General features: G+C 48.5%; 1 protein-coding gene across 1 annotated transcript in view; it reads right to left on the bottom strand.

Moving 5' to 3' along the window:
- The window catches only part of ALK (ALK receptor tyrosine kinase), a 754,225-nt gene that overhangs the window by 131,997 nt on the left and 603,332 nt on the right, over nucleotides 1-18,896 (bottom strand). The window contains exons 6-8 of the mRNA XM_015112031.3: nucleotides 15,231-15,362; nucleotides 7,628-7,759; nucleotides 5,488-5,588 (exon numbers count right to left, since the gene is read on the bottom strand). Of these exons, the coding sequence (XP_014967517.3) occupies nucleotides 5,488-5,588; nucleotides 7,628-7,759; nucleotides 15,231-15,362 (365 nt within the window). The remainder of the gene's footprint in view (nucleotides 1-5,487; nucleotides 5,589-7,627; nucleotides 7,760-15,230; nucleotides 15,363-18,896) is intronic.

Below are 18,896 nucleotides of genomic sequence, written 5' to 3'. Positions count from 1 at the left end.
ATCTGCTCTTCATTTAGGCAAGCACTGACACCTAGAGCTGGACTTGCTTTCTCCCAGTTCAGGCACATTCTGTCACTGCAGAGATGTCACAGCATCAGATGAGATGGGGGCTGGACATCCACAGGAACTCTGCCTGATGAGTATCTTGGTCCCTAAATACCTGACCAAAGGGACTTGGGCTTAGTGAGGGAGGTAGAGATAACATTACCCCGGAATCCCCTCTAGCTTGGTACTGGTCCCCTACTATTTACAAAAAGGGTTTTGCAAACACTGCAAAGTACAGCATTGCTTAGCCAAGCACAGGCAGAGAGCGGCTGGTCCCAGGTGGGCTCTGATAGGGACTTGCTTGTTCTTTCACCAGTCAGCCCGGAGAGGGGAAGGGTGCAACATTCTTCTCCCTAGATGGTCATCCGTTCTATGCAGAAGGTAAACTGGCTCCAGAAAATAACAACTTTATTTGCCATCCAGCCCATGAGGCCTCCCAGAATGGCTTCTGCTTCCTGATTTGCTAAAGTAAGTTGGATCACATGGGGCTGAGAACGGGGCCCACCCAATGAACAAACTCCATTTGAGTCCAGTAGGTGAGTGGCAGTGTCCCCTTGGTGGCTCAGGAGTTAGACCCAGTGACTACTCCCAGCCTGTGGAGAGACGAAGTGGAGAGCTCTTTGGTTACACAATGGCGTGGGATTCCCTACCTGCCTGCAGAGACGTGGTAGTGAGGCTCTGAGTTAGGTGCGAGAAATGCCAGTTCTGATGCTTTTGAGGCTCTCCTCAACTTTCCCCAAGCTGAGAAGGTTCCATCTGTCCGCAGCAGGGCAGTGTGACAGGAAGAGCATGAAGCTCAGAATCATAAGATCTGGGTGTGGTCTTGTGTTTATTAGCTGTGGGTCTTGGGGTAAATGTCACGATCTGGACGGGCAGCCCCTGATGCGTAGGATCTGCTCTGGAAAATGAGCTGAATTCAACAGTTCTGCTCATCCTCCTTGGCTCCTGCCCTGTCGAGAGTTTGGTGGGGGCTGATAAAGGAAGGCCCCCTTCTGCTTTTGTTTTTCCTCGATCTCATGCCATCTGATGCTAAGTTTTCTTACTCTTATCCTCCTTTTCTTGACTTTCCACAGAAGAATTTGCCACTGAGTTTAATAAACTTTGAACACACAGCAGTCAGAAAAGATCCTCTCTTTTTCCCATCTTGAGAGTCCTATTTGCCTGCCGCTGAGGTCAGGGGCAAGCTTCGATAAGCCCAATCAACACCTGCCTCTCAGCTTCCCTGCTTCTGTGTCACGCTGAGAGGCTGGAGGGAAGGATGAGCCTGTTTCCAGGGATGATCACGAGCACCCTGAAATGTCGTATAAAATCAACCAGATAGCAATTTATAGAAAAATTCCCTCCCTTTGAGAAGGGCTTCGGGGACGGATGGCCAAGGGCAACTCCGGGGGCCATGGCGTCTTCTCCCTCACATCTCTCTGGGCTACATTTGCTGGTTTTAATGACACAAAGGATGGGTCCCCTTTTCTCCAGGCCCATGTAGGTGTGTAAGGGGCCTGCTGGTCACTTTCTGCCTAGATCACAGCAGCTCTCCACAGCTAATCCAACCTGATTCTTTTTATTGCTAGAGGTGACGTCAGGGGTGGAAATGTTCAGCTGTGTCCCAAGATCCCCATGGGTGTGTGCACGCATGTGTGTATGTGTGTGTGTGTTTGCGTGTATATATGTACGTGCGAGAAGAGGGGAGAGGCAACTGCAGCTCTGGCCAGGCAGGAAAACCATCTTTGAGGAACTGATCACCACAAACTGGGGGATCCCATCTCACTTTTGGATCAAATTGCACTTCGGCAGCTCACACAAGAAAAACTGCTTTCATGCCTTGGAGGGGAAAGAAAATGAGGAAAGTCCACTTTTTCTCCCTGTAGGCCTTGTTCTGGCCTGAGAACATGGTTTAAATTATTCCAGTCACAGGCAGGCTATTCAAATAAAATAGAATTTCAAACCACACGGGGCTTGTTGAGACATTCAGGCTGCTCGGGTGTGTGAAAGGCAGGGGGCTGGGGTGGTGTCAGCCGCCACTCTGCCGTGCTCTTTATTACCAGCGGCTGCAATGCCAGACACATCCGCGGGTGTCTCAAAGCCGAGGCGGATTCGAGCAGGTCTGACAGCAAGTGTGCACATGAAAGCCACTGCAAGCCCTCCCTCCCCGGTGGCAACTTTAATTATTTGAACTGGAGCTCAGAAAAATAAAAATAAAAATAAAATCAGAATATATCGTAAGTGGCTCCCCAGTTTCCTGCAGAGAAGAGCTTGTGGCAGAGAGGAGGAACACAAAAAGAAAACCAAAACCACAACGTTCTCTCTTGTTTGTGGCTGGGCGAGGCAGAGGTCTTTAAATATTCATGCCCCATGTGTAACTGTGCAGAGAGATAGGAGGCGGCCGTGGTAGTCAGCAAGAGCAGGCTGCAGGAACCTGGAGGGAGGAGGTGGGAGTGGGGTAGGCTTCTGGGATGCCCTGGAAGTTGGATTGGCACAAAGGCACACTGTGGCTATGCCTCCATCGTGGGGGACCCTTGACCTGGTTTCATATGCTCTCCCACCCGCTTCTCTTCGCCCCTGCCTCCGTCATTTCTCATCTCTTTTTTGACTCATCTTTCTAAAAGACAAGTGACATCACGCTTTCTGGGGCCACAGGCAGGTGAGGAAAACTCTCTGCATGGGCTCAGAATGAATTTCAGTCACAACTGGCAAGCACACCTATGGCCAATAGCTCTGAAGTCTCAGCGTGCCTCCAAATCACTGAGGATGGGGTTTAAAAATGCAGAGCCCTGGGCCCCACACTTAGCGCTGTCATTCAGTAGGTCCAGGGTGGGGCATCTGTTACATTTTCCAGGTGAATGTGATTGGTAAAACATAGAACTACTGGTTAACTCACTTCTCATGTTGCAGGAAATTCTTGAAGATGACACCAGTTCTTCTCTGGGAATCCACTGACGAGGGTGGTGTTTCTTGAGATAGTCTACAATTACTTTAACTTCCCGGAGACCAGAACTGAGCTGGGTTTGGAGAAAGTCCTTCGTGGTAGGCATCAACCCCAGAACTCAGCTGGACCCATCACCAGTCCCTGTAGGCCTGATGCTCATCAGAGACCTGTCCCCAAAACTCTGTCTAGTGTCCACCTTTCTGCACTTGGGCCCCATAGGCAACAGAGGCCCCTGTAGGGCTGGTGGGGTTTGAAAGCCCTGGGTGAACCTCACATAGTCTCCCAGAGAAATGCAATATCCATTTTTTTCTGCCACTGGGGTTTAGCCTGCCTGGGAGGAGGAAATCAACTTCCTGCATTCTGCATTTAGGATTCACATAAAATAAATGGTAGGGCTTACAAATCTAGAAATGCATATTTCTATTTTGGTTATTTATTTTCCTGATAAAAACATTTCCCCCAACATTGGGAATTCAAAGACCCATCAGCATTAGACAAATGGTCTGAAAACCTGAATGTGAAATCATATGAATGTATATAAATATAAATAATGTGAGTGTGGAATGGACTTATTTTCCTTCCCTTCATTATGCCTGCTGAGCCAAGTTCTGGAAAAGGGCAGGAAATAGCAGAAACAGCCCAGAGCAAATTAGACTGCAGGAAAAATAAAACAGGCCAGTAAAACAAAACACCTGTTTAAGCTATTGATCAACTCAAAGGTTATTAGAGAAATGATGAAGTATTAGAATAATATCATTTGTACCTTGACATTTCTTTTTCTGAAATTTGGCTCATATTAAACCCAGCAAAGAGTAAATTTAAAGACCAAATGCTCTTAAGGATCCTCCTGTCCTCTCCGGTGGGCCAACCATCTGTCCTCATTTATATGTTCTCTTAAAAAGCCTTCCTTTCTAGGTACCTGCTCTCAGACACCTGAGAAATATCAGCAATGACTGTGTAATTCCACCATCTGCATGAGATAGCATGGTTTCTCAAATACAATTTAATATAATGAATCTATTTGTGCTCAGAATTCTTCCAAAAAGGATTTAAGGTGGTTCACAGACATACATAAAATCTAGTAGGATAGCATAGCCTAGAAGAGGGTGAGAAGGGAGTGGTGAACGTCGAGTTATAAAATCAAACCAGGAGTAAGCTGCTACAAATTGCATATCACAAAGTCCCATTTGCTTGCCAAGTGGAGCCTTGGTTTTAATTTAACCACTCCTCATATTAAAAAATCATTTCTATATCTTTTCCATTCTTGTTTGTTTTCTGTCTGTGAGTTTTTATTTTATGAGAAACTCAAGGGGCTTGAATCTGCCTGCATCCCTCAGCAGGGGCAATCCTGTTGTCTGTCCCTCTGCTGGTCACAGAACCACCTCCCTGGGATTTCTATGAGCCACAGAAGGAGAAGTTAATCTGGTCAGTTTCACAATGTCCACAACTTGACAGGAAACAAATTGCTCAGAGGGTGCATAGCTATTCCTGAAACTGAGCCAGACAGGAATTTCTCCTGTGAGTGTCCAGAACGAGATGACTGGCCAAATCTAAACTACATGCAGGTTTTCTACTACGTGCAAGATGTTGATGCAGGTGCAGTGAGGGAGTACAAAGAAGCACAAGACATGGCCTGCTCTCTCGGAGCTTAGAGTCTGATTTCTGGCTCAAGTTCTCTTCCTCTTCCCCCAGTGTCCTTCTGAATGTTTACACAGGGTGCCAGGCACCCTGTGGGCTAAAGACTGCAGTGCTTACTTTGTGCCTGATGCTCTTCCAAGCCCTTTGGACATTATCTATTTAATCTTCCCTCTTCGGGGTAGGCATTATGTGTGTTCACTTTCCCAGTGAGGAAACTGAAGCCCCAAGAGGTTAATTAACTGCCCAAACAAACTGTACAATCAATCAGTGGTGGAACCTGACTTGGACTCAGAAAGTTGATTCTAGAGTCCATGAGCTTAATCACTGTGCCACGTTGGGGTCTTAAGTACATTTCTTGGCCCCTAAAGAATATGCTGAGGAACACGGCACCAGTCCCTCCACCCACAAACCAATGAGAAAACAGCGTCAGGAACCATTTCAGAGAGTGGCTTTGGAGGTACCTCACTGAATGCCATTGATGTCTTAGTGAAATTTATGTAAATCAAATTTTGAGGATGTAGAGTATTTACAATGTATTATAAGAGCTCAATATTTTTAAAAAGGATTCTATGGAAAGTCTTGTAATCCTTGTCACTCTCTCTTGTTATGCCGCAGAAAATCTCTTCTGGGATTGATTAAATCATGGTTCTACTGCAAATAGTTCAATGCAGCTGGGGATGGCTGTTTAAGGCATGATTCTCTGTAGACAGGGCTTTACCATGTTGATGGACATCTCTGCCTCGAAGATGGCAGAGATGGCCCTATTCTTCTCTCCCTAGGAGAACGACCAGCCCAGCCAGCTAGGCTACTTTCTTAATCTGGGTTCCGGAAGTGACAAGAGGTGGGAGAAATTAGAGAACTAGAGAAACACTGAGACTTGCCTCACATGGAGAGCTCTTGATCGGTGCGGGAAACGTAGCACTGGTCACTGTAGCACTTTCTGAAGTGGGGGCATCAGTGGTACTGAGCAATAGAGCATGGTCTAGGAGAGAGGAAAAGAATCACAAGCACACCATTATCAGGAACTGGGGGATCAGGGGTGCAGGGTTATTGGACTGTGCACAGTTCTTATCTAGCCTAGGGAGATCTTTGAGGAAACAGGTTTTTGGCCTACAATGGAGAAGAAAGCCCACCTGTCAACAATTTCATTCTAAACTGCCCATGAGGTCCCAGCACCATCATCTGGGCTACCACATCCCTGATCTTCCAAGGTCACCAGCTTCAGCCCATGGCCCAGGAATAGCCTGAGGCACACTAGCCTCCCCAGCTCCACCCTCCCCATTTTCAGTCGTGTGTGCCCTTCCAGTGGTTTCTATGACCTTCACTCTCTTCTCCCCTGTCTAGAACCCAGGTCGTCCTGTGCCCCTGCCCATGAAGACTCACTTCTTATATTTTCTAAGCATGGCTCTGCCTGAAAATCTGGGAGAACAGGGGCTCCCAACCCCACGTGGTGATGGGAAGAAGCATCTGCAAACTTCCGGGGTCTGCAGAGCATTTTGTAGGTGGTCAGTGCTGTGGCATGAATGCCTTTGTGAGCTCACAACACTTTAGGGGGCCTCAGAACATCAAGCATTACTTTAGTCTTTCCTTTCTACCTTTCTGCCTTTCTCAGTAAAGGCTGTTTAGTAACATATTCAGGTGGGTCAAGGGCAGAGTAACCAAGAGATCTCAGCAAGGATGAGGGAGATTCAAGGAGCTGGCATTGTGTGACTGGGAACAGAAAAGCCCTCAGGCAGGCAGGTGGGTCACAACTGTTGCCTTCAGATTTCTGAAGGGCTGCCTTGGTGGGAGAGGGGGTAGTTCAGTTCTGTGGGGCTCCAGGGGGCAAAAGTCATAATAAATGAGTAGAAGTCACGGAGAGGTGGAGCTTGCCTCTAGGTAAGGAAAGCTAATCTGTGATTGAGAACAATAGCATGGGCTGCTCTTGGAGGCAGTGGGAGCCCTGTCATTGGAGGTATTCCGCAGGGCTGGATGTTTGTTTGCTATGGGTGCTATAATGGAAATTATCAAACTGGGAACAGAGACATTAAGAGCACATCCAGCTTGGAGCTCCATTTCTCTCCTCTGCGTCTTTTACAGACAGAACGCTAAGAATAATGCTGCTGCATGGTGAGGACTGAGCCAACTCTTACTTTGTTCAAAAATAAGCATTGGAGGGTCTCTAGTTCCACAGAAAGAAGGCAAATGAAGAGGACAGAAGAAGGAGAGAGACATTCCCACCCCATCAGCCCCTATGCTTCAGAGTTGGGCACCAGGGCCTGCCCGGGCCCCATCACTAGGGACAGCCCCCGAAGCTGGCTAGCCTGGCCTCTCCAGCAGCCTAACGTTGGGAGCTATGCTGGCCTTGTAGACCCTCTGTGATCCCACACCTTGCCCAGCCTGGTGTCTCTGAGTCTAGAGTCAGCTTACCCAGGAGCAGCTGGCTATCTCTTGGCTGTGTGGAGGCCCTTTGCTCTCTGCCAGACATGCAGGGTTTGTGGGGAGGATGGGCCCCAGAGATGGGAGGACAGGCATTACTAGCTTAAATCAGGGGTGAGGTGGGGGGATGGTTGTAGAGGCTGTGCTGCAGGGAATGGACCATGGACCAGGTGTAGGGTGAGGTTCCCTGGGCACAACCCCGGGGCAAATGACACAAGGCCTCGCTGTGCCTCAGTCTCCCCAGTCATAAAGAGGGCTATGGCTTTCCCTACCTCTCAATGAATTATGTGGCTGACACATAGGAGGCCCTCAACACACACTTGTTGATGGAAAGGATTATTATCATTGTTGCTATTATCTTTTTGTTAGTTCCTCCTCATGGTTCTCATTTTAAGTAACCAAAGGTGACATCTATCTTGGCCAGATTTAATCATTCGAAAGCCCAAGGTATGAAGAGGGAATTGTGTGTGAGTGCTCTATGCAAGCTTTGGTCAGACACCCGAGCTTGCCCTACAGGTGGGGTGAAGCCCAGTCCTGAGTCTCCCATCTGTCTATGTGGGCATGAAGATGGGTGCCAGGGAGAAGGCAGGAGAGAGGTAGTACCTTGGTGGTCCTGGAACCGGGCATCCTTTAGAGTCCTGACCTGCCACTGAGGAGTGTGAGGTGAGAGTGTGCCTTGGGTCCAGCCACAGAAGCCATCTTCGAAGTTGCAGTAAAAACCCACAGGGAGTTTCCCTATGGAGAGAGCAGAGAGGCACAGTCATTTCCAGGACCACTAAAGGCAAAATATGCCAACACCAAGTCGAATTAGCCAGGCATGACCAAATTATCTTCATTAGTAATATAGCTCCCCAGCCAGAACGCTGGATGGCTAATGACACTGAGAAACCCCCAAGCCCTAACTGATGCCTGTGCTGGTTTACAGTTTTCTTATCTTCAGAAAGCAATATAGGAAAAATAACTCCTCAGCATGGGTATCGTTAGTCCGGTTGCATATCTGACAAAGCAGAGGCTCAGAAATGTGAAGCAACTTGACCAAGGTCACACAGCTAGCAGGTAACCCAGTTAGGACTTGAACCCAGGTCTTCTGCTTCTAAATTCTGCACTCTTTATACTGATCTACCATGAGTGTGACCCCAGGAGAAGCCACTGTGTAGCTCACTATATTTCTAATGGTTGACACAATGTCCAGAGTGTGGTGGTGGTTGTGGTAGTGTTGGCTGGGGGTTTGTGTGGGTCCATCAAATTACCTGTCTGCAGAGATACATATTGCTCAAAACTTTCCATTTGCTTTCCTTTATCTCCCAACCTTCCCTTGCAGTTAAGTGAAGACATCTCATGTGCTCTGGCCAATGAAACGTGAGTGGAAGTGATGTGTCTTCTCTGAATTAAGGCTGCGAAAAGCCCTCGTGTAAATCTCTGGTCTGTCTGTTCCTTTGCTGAAACAACCAATGAGAGTTCTTGTTCCTAAGGGTGACACTATATTGATGGAAGAGCCTCTGCCAGCCTGGGTCCCCGAGTGATCCTGTGGAGCAGAGGCCCCTCCCACTCCCACTCTTATTGGATGGGTACTGTAAATGTTATCCCAAGCCACTGAAATATGGGGTTTATTACTGCAGCATAATCTAGCCTATCCTGTCTGATCAAACAATCCCTGTCATTGGGGCCTCTTTATATCATCTGTGGGCTCAGCACAAAGGGCACGTCATCTTTTTCTCTACATCAGACTGATCTCAGGTCCCACTGAAGAGGCCACAGTCAGCTTTCTAGACTGTGTATTTCCCAACTGCCCACAGAAGGAAGAGGAAAGGATAAGAGGGTGAGAGAGAGAGCTCACTTTCTCCAGCTCACTCTGAGCATGGCTCCAGGAAAGGCGCTCAGCCCTGAGGAGCTAGTGGGCTATTCCAGGCGATTCTGATGGCCCCCAACACCTCCCAGCCTAGCTGTGGAGAAGCCTGTGTCTCCACGTGGGAGGAAAGAAGCTCTCTAGCTGAGACCCACAGCACTGCATGTCCTTCCTCTGTCTCAGCCTTCTTGGCAGCAGCAGGCTGACAAAGAAGGCCCTAACGCTTCCTGGCTGTGACAGCACCTTAGTGAATTATTACTCATTTCCCCCCGATTCTCTGTGCATTTCACACAGAGGCAGAATTATAAATTAAAGCAGGCTGTCACTGACTTTGAGCATCTCTTCCCATTTATACCCCCCTGAAGGAATCATTTCCCCCCAAGCCCCACATGTTTCTCTGATTAAAAATCCCAAAGCTAAGAAGAACTTTCTGTTTTATTTTTTATTCCCCCCGCAAGGGATCCCACATCTACTTCTTTTGCAGAAACCAACTGGTGGAAGTGACCTTCTCATGGAGTGTCCTTCACAAGTGAGTTTTAAAAACCAAGGCCCGACAGGGCCCTGTGGCTCACACCTGTAATCCCAGCACTTTGGGAGGCTGAGGCGGGTGGATAACCTGAGGTCAGGAGTTCGAGAACAGCCTGGCCAACATGGGGAAACCCTGTCTTGACTAAAAATACAGAAATTAGCCGGGCATGGTCGTGGGCGCCTGTAATCCCAGCTACTTAGGAGGCTGAGGCAGGAGAATCACTTGAACCCAGGAGGTGGAGGTTGCAGTGAGCCGAGGTTGCACCATTGCACTCCAGCCTGGGGGACAAGAGCAAAACTCCATCTAAAACAAACAAACAAAAAATAAGCAAAAAAAAACAAACAAAATACCCCAAGGCCCACAATGGAAGATTCCAGTGGGCGAAGGATTCCTGGAGGAAGGAGGAGGCCGGCCTGAGGTGGGAGACGCACAGTACGTCACTCCCTCCTTACCCTTTCAGGAGGCAGAGGGAGAGAACTGAGCCTGGATCATGAGTATTGGTACCACAACAGCACTGGAATCTGGACATATGGGCTCTAGTTCTAGCCTCACCACTTTCTGCTTTGTGACCTTATGTAAGTCACTTCTTCCTTAGAGCCTCAGGTTCCTTATCTGTAAAATGGGGCAATATTAGTGTCTATTTTACTGAGCTGGTTTGAGGATAAAGTAGGGGAGACACTGTGGAAACACTTTGTAAACAGCTAGAGAGGTGCAAATGTAAAGTGGTGGTAGTGTTATTAATTGCCATTCATACCTAACTTGGAGCTAGCCCATCAGAGTATGGCTGAAACTGACAGCAAGTCCCTGGCTGGCTCTCTGGAAATGCCTGTTGGAGGCTTATATGTGATAGCTCTGCCTATGCCTTTCGGCCGGACAGGATTGAAGAAAGCCATCAGCATTCTCTGTCTCTGGAATCCCATTCTTGTTTCAGCTTCGCATAGAATCCAGGGTGAGCTGGGAGTGGAAACCCCTTTTCTTTCTGGCTGATTCAATAAAGGGAGAGGAGGCAGGCAAAAGAGCAAGACAGGCCAGTGGACAATTGATGTGGCCATTAAAACCCCTAAGGGAGGAAGGAGAGCCGAGGATTTCCATGATTGTAAACTCATCAGGGCAGTGTACTCAGCCAGAAGCCACTCCTGAGGAAGCTGGTGGGGTTAAGGTTAAGAGTCAGAACAAAGACCCCTGTGGATTAGGCTGCAACTGGGAAATCACTACTAAGGGCAATTGCTGAGCAAAAGGTTGGCCCACAGGGTTGGCTCTAATGGTATCAACTCATCCTCTAATCATCCTTTTCTCTTCCCATCCGCCCCAAGCTCCTACTCAGTCAGCACATTGGAGGACTTCAAAACTTATCTGCTGAACAAAATGGGAGTGGGCTCAATCCTCTAACTCTTTGCCACTCAAAATGTGGTCCAGGGACCAGCTGCAGCCTCATCACCTATGAATCTGTAAAATGCGTGGAATCTCAGGCCTTGCCCCAACCCACTGAATCAGAATCTGCATTTTTAAGAGGCTCCCTTAGTGACTCCTGTGCACCTCAAATTTGGAGAAGCACTGTTCTAACCAACCCCTTTCTTGGGCTGTAGCCAGTTATTTCATTGGCTGCATGGCCAAATAGCGCTGTGGGTAGGTCAATCAATCCCGCAACATTTGGCAATTATGACACCTGATTCCACTCTAAGAGAGACAAATTGGTAGAGTCATGGAGCTGTGACCTCAGCAGCAGCTGTGGGAGCTGCCAAGTATAAACTCCAGGCCAAATGACACTACTTCTTTTCCTTCCCGTGTGACAACTCTGTTAACATTTTTGATAAATATGTGCTATACATTTTCTTGAAAATATACAGTCATGGGAAAAAATGCTAGAAGAAATACATCAAAATATTATAGTTATCTCTGAATGTTTGAGAGGGAGGATTATGGGCGATAGTTATTTTCTCTTGTGTACATTTCTAGATTTTCTGCATTTTACAACCAGTATGTTTTGTCTTACAATAAAGAAATACACTTTGAAAACGCTGTTTTTGCCTGGCAGGAAGAGTATCCCCAGCACATGAGATTATCGAGTCCATGGGGAAAAAGTGATCTGTCTGCAATACTCAGTGAATCACTGACCCATCCAGGGAATGAAGTGGGGACACCTGGCCCCTTTCTGGGGCGCCACATGCCATCAAGGCCATTGGCCAGAACACACAGAGAGTCACGAAGACCCCCTTCAGTGCATTACAGCATCTGGGATCTCTCACTTGGATTTGGCCATGTTTAATTAGAAATGCAGGAGTGGCTGTGTTGGAGAGAGGACCAAGAGTAGTGTGTTGGGTTGTGGGTTTGGAAGAGAGAGTACAATGGACAGATGAGTATCATGATTGGCTAGAAAAGGGCAAGGGAATGTCCCCTCCATCTCAGGCCCTCCACTCATCTTGGACAACTCTTAGAATTTTTAAGGGCTCCAGAGAGATCCAGTCCCACTGCCCAGATTGAGTCTGGTCATCTGTTTGCAGCCCCAGCCTGTGCAGGAGACTCCCTCTGGGAAGGTGTGGTGAGTTGAGGCTGGCCCCTTGGTAGGGGGTGTTGATTAAATGTAACCTATTTTCCCCCTCCAAATTCCAACCATGGCAGGGTTTGGTCAACTACCCTGGCCCAAGATGAAAGACCCTCAGGAAGGTTCTTTAGAGGACCTGACCATCCCTAACAGAGCTGCAGTGTGAACACCTGCTCAGAGGAAACATTTTAACAGGTTCCAGACCACCTGGGTAAGAGCTGGTGTAGTCAAGAATATTTCCCTATGATATTGGTGTTGATTCTGGAAACCATCCCCATGAAGAAAACAATAACATGAATAATACTGCCTAACATTTACCGAGCACTTACTTTGTGCCAGGAGCTGCTCCAAACACTTCCTACTTGTTTCTCAGACAACAGAGTGTCAGTGGGCATCACGTTACAGATGAGGAATCCGAGACCCAGAGGGGGAGGCCCATGATCTGAACCCTTCTACCCACAGAGAAAGGCGGTAGCAGAGCCCTGGACCTCCCTGTCTCTTCCTGGCCCCTTCATCCTGGGTGTGTCTGTGGCTAGATTCAGTGCTTAGCATAGCTAAGTGCTGGAAGCTCGTGAAACAGAGTTTACCCTGCATGGTTCAGAATGTGGCTCTGAAGTCAGACTGAGCCTGAATCACTGCTCAGCTGGCTATCAGTTTGATCATGGACAACCACCTCTGCGAGCTTCAGCTTCCTTGTCTCTAACAAAGGTGGGTACAATAGCATCACACAGGAGGCTGTGAGGATGAAGCAAGTTCATACCTGAAAAGTACTGAGAACAGCTCCTGACTCATAGAGTAAAGCCTCAACAGGTAAGCTGGTGGTGTTGCTGTTGTTATCTTCATGGGAATGGTTTTCAGAGTCAACATCAGTGTGATGAGGAACACAGCAAAAATGCCAGAGAGGATAAGGCACAAAAATAAGAAAAAGGATATTTTCTAAAATTTCTGCCAAGATCTGAGTGGGAATAACTCTCCTGAGTTGAACTTCCCTCCCAGCAGCTGCTTTCTGTAGCCAAGAACACAGTGGGGGTGTTCTCCAGGGTGGAGGGGTTACTCTGACAGCTTGTCAGAGCCGCTTTTCAAATGTGGCTGAAAAAGCCTCTGGGCCCCAGGTTCTTGCCCTCAGTGCCTGAAGCAGACTGTCCTGAAGCTTGGAGCTGGCCAGGAAACCAATAATGGTAAGCTTTGGAGTGGTGGGAAACGCCCTGAGCCCTTAGTAATGGGCTGGATCCTGAAGACTCAGGGCTCTAATCTGTCCCTGACATGCTGTGTGACCCTGAACAAGTCCATTGCCTTATCCGTGCCTTCATTTTCCCAGTTGTCAATCAGGGCATGGCCTGCCTGACCTGTGTCCCAGCTGGGAGGTGGCTATCAAAAAACTTGAAAAAGGTAATCATGAAATCACACAGTTCAGAGGCACTGCTGGAAACATTGCAGACACAAATAAATAGACACACACAGGCGCCTGAACAGGGCATTGTGGGCAGGGCTGGCTTCACTTTGGGCCATATGTGTAGTGAGAACTCTATGAGAAAGGCCAGGAGCGGAACAGAACAGGGCAAGCAAAGCCCTTGCCTGTAACTCTTTGCTGAGTTTTATCTAAAAACATACAACTATTCCATTATAATTGGAAAACTTCACTTGAAAGTTTTGTATAAAAATGAAGTTTTAAAAATGGGAAAATGGATGTCTTTATTGCTTAATTTAAATTAGAATAAATGAAACCTTCTCCACCCCCACAAAGGGTCCAGATGACTAGGGACACATGGCCCTATTTTAAAAGGTATTTTGGAAACTTTCTTGCAGGCCAGTGGGGTCTGCATATCTGGGAGGTGAGGCATTTGCTCCGGTTCTGGGCCCCACCCCAGGCACCATTCTGCCTCATCCTTCCCCAGTCCTGTCTCGATTTCACTCTCCGTCCCTGTGTGGAGCTTTCAGTGCTTTGAGGGAAGATGCCAAGTTATTCATCTCTGCTTCGGGATCTGGCACGTTTTCCAGCTCCCTGTAGGTATTCTGCAAGTGTTGGTTGTTTCCTGGCAAAAACATCAAGGGCTCTGGAGTGATTACTTCTGGAGAGGCAGCTGCGGGGAGCACCATGTTCAATGCAGGAGCACCAGTTGGGAGTCTGCTCCGCCCCGACTGCCAGTGGGGCCTCGGCAGTTTGTTTTCCCCTATGGAGTCCAAGTTTCCCAACTCATTCTTTCCTCTCATCAACAAAGAGTCAGTGAGCACCAACGCTGTGCCAGGAATCATGAGAGGTATTGCTACAGCAAAGACGACCAGACTCAAACCACCCACAGAGAGGAAGAGAGACACAGAAATCACCTCCATAACACATAATGGATGCATGCCCACTAGGATGGCTAAAACTAAAAAGACAGATAATATGACATGTTGGCAAAGATATGGAGAAAGTAGGCCCCTCGTAGGCTGCTAAATGCCCAGAATAGGCAAATCTATAGAAATAAAGATTGGTGGTTGGTTCAGGCCAATGGCAGGGGGGTTGGAGCAAAATGGGGAGAGATACTACGGGTTTCTTTTTGGGGTGATAAAAATGTTCTAAAATAAAATTGTGATGATGGTTGAACAACCCTGTGACTACATGGAAAACAGGGAATTGTACACTTGAAGTGGGCGAATTGTATATGAATTGTATCTCAAAGCTATTCATGAAAAGTAATGGCAGTGATGATATTTGGATGGATCTACTGGATTATGGGGGAAGGGTCCAGAGGGAGAAGAACCAACAGTACTTGTGGGGGACCGTCAGGGAGACTTTCTGAAAGAATCGACTCAGGGTGAGTCTTGAAGTAGATGTGACTCGAGAAAGGAAAGGGGAGACCATGTGAGCAAAGCCATGGAGGCATGAAGGATCTGGAAGGTGGTTCCATATGGCCGGAGCTGGGGTGCATGGAGGAGGGAGAGGATGAGGGCAGGTGGGGAATGAGGCTTGGAAGGGGAGGGAAGTCTGGGCATGGAGGACTTCCAATGTCACATTAGAGCTGGGCTTTATCCTGCACGTTTTCTCTGTGCCTTAAGGATGCTGACAGCATAACTTACAAGATTTTGTTTGGTTCTTGACTTACATGACTATGGACCAGGTTATTTCTAGACCACAAATCTTAGCTCTGCCTCTTGAAGACTGTGTGGCTTTGTCATGAGAGGAGTCACAAGTGTCATTGGATATCGGGAAGGCTGTCCATGCTCTCATGCTGGGGGTAATGGGGACAATAGAGGGTTATGAGCATGGTCTGGGCTGGGGCAGGGTGGGGTAGCCCCATCTACTCACGGCATATCTGGCTCTCGTCTTCTCCCTGGGCGCAGTCCTGGTGGAAGTCACAGGCCTGCCCAAGCTGGAGGACTGTCCCATTCCAACAAGTGAAGGAGCTCTGCAGGGCCATCTTGGAGCCTGGGGATGTTCCTGGAGAGCACACAGACACACAACCATGGTGAGTTTGCATGGTCCCAGGCACCAGCTGGCCTGATGGGTTGGTCCCGTGGGCAGGCTGTAGGGACAGCATTATCCCGCCCTGCCATTCACATCCCAAGGCCTGACTGAGCCATCTGCATCTCCATCTGGCCACACCCAGGGCAAACACCAGCAGGTGAGAGGGGTCAAAACCCCTTATGCTCATCCATGGCCTGCTGGGGTATCTTACTTTCTAGGATGGTGAGCAGCAGAGTGGTCCATGTTCCCTCCACGACATTCCCCCTCGGGGGTCCTCAAACCTATGACTTTAGTGTGCCAAGTGGATGGCCTCCAGGTGGAGTCTCACCTGTACAGACAGCTCCACCCTCAAGGTCAAATTTGGGGTACCAAGAGGTGGATCTGGTCTAGTGCATGTCCCCCATGTTCTTGACCCCAGGTTCGACCACTGGAGTGACATTGAGAAGATTCTAGAAAGATGCAGCACTTTCTGTTCTGGAATGCAAAGAATACCATCATGCAAGCCTGGGCCTCAGATCTGGACTTGGCTTCTCCTGCCTTGCTGTGTGAAGCTGACCATGTCCCTTCTCTGTGTGGTCCCTGTCCCCTCCTCTATCAAAGGAGGGATTTCTATTAGATTGTGAAGGTTTGCTCTAGTCTGAAATTGTTAGATAATTAATTTTATCCAGAGGGGGAAGGGACGGGGGCAGTTTATAATGAGCATACACAGTTTTTAGTTTCTGGATTAAGAACAATACATTTTGATAATGAATTAACCTGTGACCACTCACATCTTTGCAGGCCCCAGAGATTCAGACAACAGGAAGGAGAAGGCTGGCCTGGCTTAGCCTCCCTGACCAAATGGAGGGCTTTGCTGGGAACCACCTCACAAGAGCCTGGCTGATGCCTCCTGCTACTCAGCTCTTGGCTGGTGTCAGATGGGGAGCCTCTGGCCCCTGTGGAGATGAGCAGGTAGGGCTCACCTGGGTCAACACCCCACGTGTGCCTGCTTTACCCTCTGCCTTGTTTTCTAGCTCTATCCCAGTCATAGCTGGTGCTAAACCCATCTCAGTGCTCGGGGCAGTGGGGGGAAGATGAACTAGGACCCCACTTGGCTAAGTCCCCCAGCCTCTCTGAGCCTCACATGGGGGTGCGGCCTTTCCAACTCTGGCTGCAAATCGAACTCAACTGATTCTGATGCAGTACTCTCCAGGTTAGGTGATCTTTAATATCTAAAATTCCATGATTTCCTGGTTCAAAGGACTCTTCCCAATAGCACTGAAACTAACATGAAGCCCGACTTGTTTACTTCTGGAATTCCTCCATCTACTTTAGCACATCCGGCCCTGTGAGGAAGGTAGATAGGTCTTTTTTTTTTTTTTTTTTTTTTTGAGACGGAGTCTCACTCTGTCGCCCAGGCCGGAGTACAGTGGCCGGATCTCAGCTCACTGCAAGCTCTGCTTCCTGGGTTTACGCCATCCTCCTGCCTCAGCCTCCCGAGTAGCTGGGACTACAGGCGCCGCCACCTCGCCCGGCTAGTTTTTTGTATTTTTTAGTAGAGACGGGGTTTCACCGTGTTAGCCAGGATGGTCTCGATCTCCTGACCTCGTGATCCGCCCGTCTCAGCCTCCCAAAGTGCTGGGATTACAGGTTTGAGCCACTGCGCCTGGCTGACAGGTCTTGATGTCCATTTCCTAAGCGGGAGAACTGAGGTCAGAGAGGTTCAGTGGCTTATCTCAGGTCACACTGCTGGTATGTGGGATTCACACCCAGCCTCTCTGACTGTAAAGGCGCCCTCTCCATCTCATGGAAGGAGATGCTGGAGGTGGCCTTGTGCCCTCCTTTCTAGGGTAGTCCAGATAAGGCAAAGTTTGTCAGATGACAGCAGATGGGCACCCAGTGTTGTCCACCCTGCCTCCTGCAGGGCATTCTCTGCAAATAGTGGTCATGGGAAAACAGCTCCCACTTCCTTCCAGGGAATCACATCTGCGCCCTTTCACCGGCTCTTCAAGGTCCCTGTGATCTGGGCCTAAATTGCCTTTGCCTTTCCTTCTGCCTCTCCTCATGGACTCTGTGCTGCAGAATCCCAGAGGGAGATGAACGTGGTCATGTGATGGTCATGTGATGATGCACCCCATACTCTGCTGATTGAAATCCTCCTGTCCGTCCAGGTCCAGCTCACAGACACTGCCTGTGACAATCCTCACACCTTCCTCCCCACCTCCATTTGGGGAGCTGCTGGTTCCATGCAACCTGCCTCCAGAACGCTTGTGCACGATCCCATCATCTCCATCAAGTTGTTTGAGCGTGGTGTTCCCTCAGCCTTAGCCAGTGCCTGGCCCCCAGGAGGGTTCATGAATCACCTGAACGTCAGGTTACCTATCTTTAGTGGGTTGAATAGCAGACCCCCAAATAGCCACATCCGAATCCCCGGGGCCTGTGAAAATGTTACTGTGGTAAAAGAGGCTTTGCTGGTGTGATTAAGAATCTTTAGCTGGAGACATTAACCTGGAATATCCTGGGTTGGGGAGTGTAGGCAACGTGATGACCAGACAAGAGAGTCAAAGTAAGAAGTAGGGACTGTGAGGGTGGAAGCAAGCGTTTGGAGTAGTGGGAGGAAGGGGTCACAAGCCAAAGGGTGCCGGCAGCCTCTGGAAGGTGGAAAAGTCAAGGAAATGATTCTCTTAGAGCCTCCAGGAGGAACCCGGCCTGCCTGACGACATGACTTTAGTTCAGTGAAACTAACTTCATACTTCTGCCCTCCAGAACTGTAAAAGAACAAATTCATGTTGCTTTATTACGTTCATGGTAGTTTTTACAGCAGCAAAAGAGAATGAACACTCCATCGAGACCTGACTCCCGCTGAAATCCCAGACAGCTGAGGCTCCCATCATCAGGAGCCCAGAGTAGCTTTAGATCCACTGCTCAGTGCTCTAACTTGTTTTTGTGACTAGATCTTTGCGGTTCCCTGGACTATTCACCTCTACCTTTTTCTTACTTACACAGAAGGAAAAACACCACCCCATTTGTCCCTTGGCCTCAAGATAGCCTAAGCAAGATTTCCCCACATAACTTATGGGTTCTAAGTGCAGGAAAATGCACAACAAAAAATTACCCTTGAACAATTCAGGTTTGGACCCACTTACACATGGATCTTTCTCAAACCAACATGAATGGAAAATACAATATTTTTGTGCTTGGCAGGGCTGACTGAGCCTGTGCAGATGTGGGGGTCCTGGAACCACTTCCCGACTGTATGGAGGCCATATTCTCAGACAAACACGCAGGATCAAAGTACAGAGGGAATGGCAGAATGAGACACAATGCTCGTTTTAGGACGTAAAATGTCAAATTCATTTTGCAGCTTTAATTCTGTGCATCAATTCTTCACCTGACACTCATGTCCTCTTGGAAGCTGGAAGGTAAAATGCTTTCTGCACACACTGGTGCTGGTCCCGTGGAAGGTGTGGTCTCCCTGAAACAGTGGGAGGAGATCCCCTTGCCTGGGGAGCTGATGGGGCTGTGTCC

Source organism: Macaca mulatta, chromosome 13 (genome assembly GCF_049350105.2).
Source record: "Macaca mulatta isolate MMU2019108-1 chromosome 13, T2T-MMU8v2.0, whole genome shotgun sequence".
NCBI lineage: Eukaryota > Metazoa > Chordata > Mammalia > Primates > Cercopithecidae > Macaca > Macaca mulatta.
This window is presented reverse-complemented; position numbering and strand designations above follow the sequence as displayed.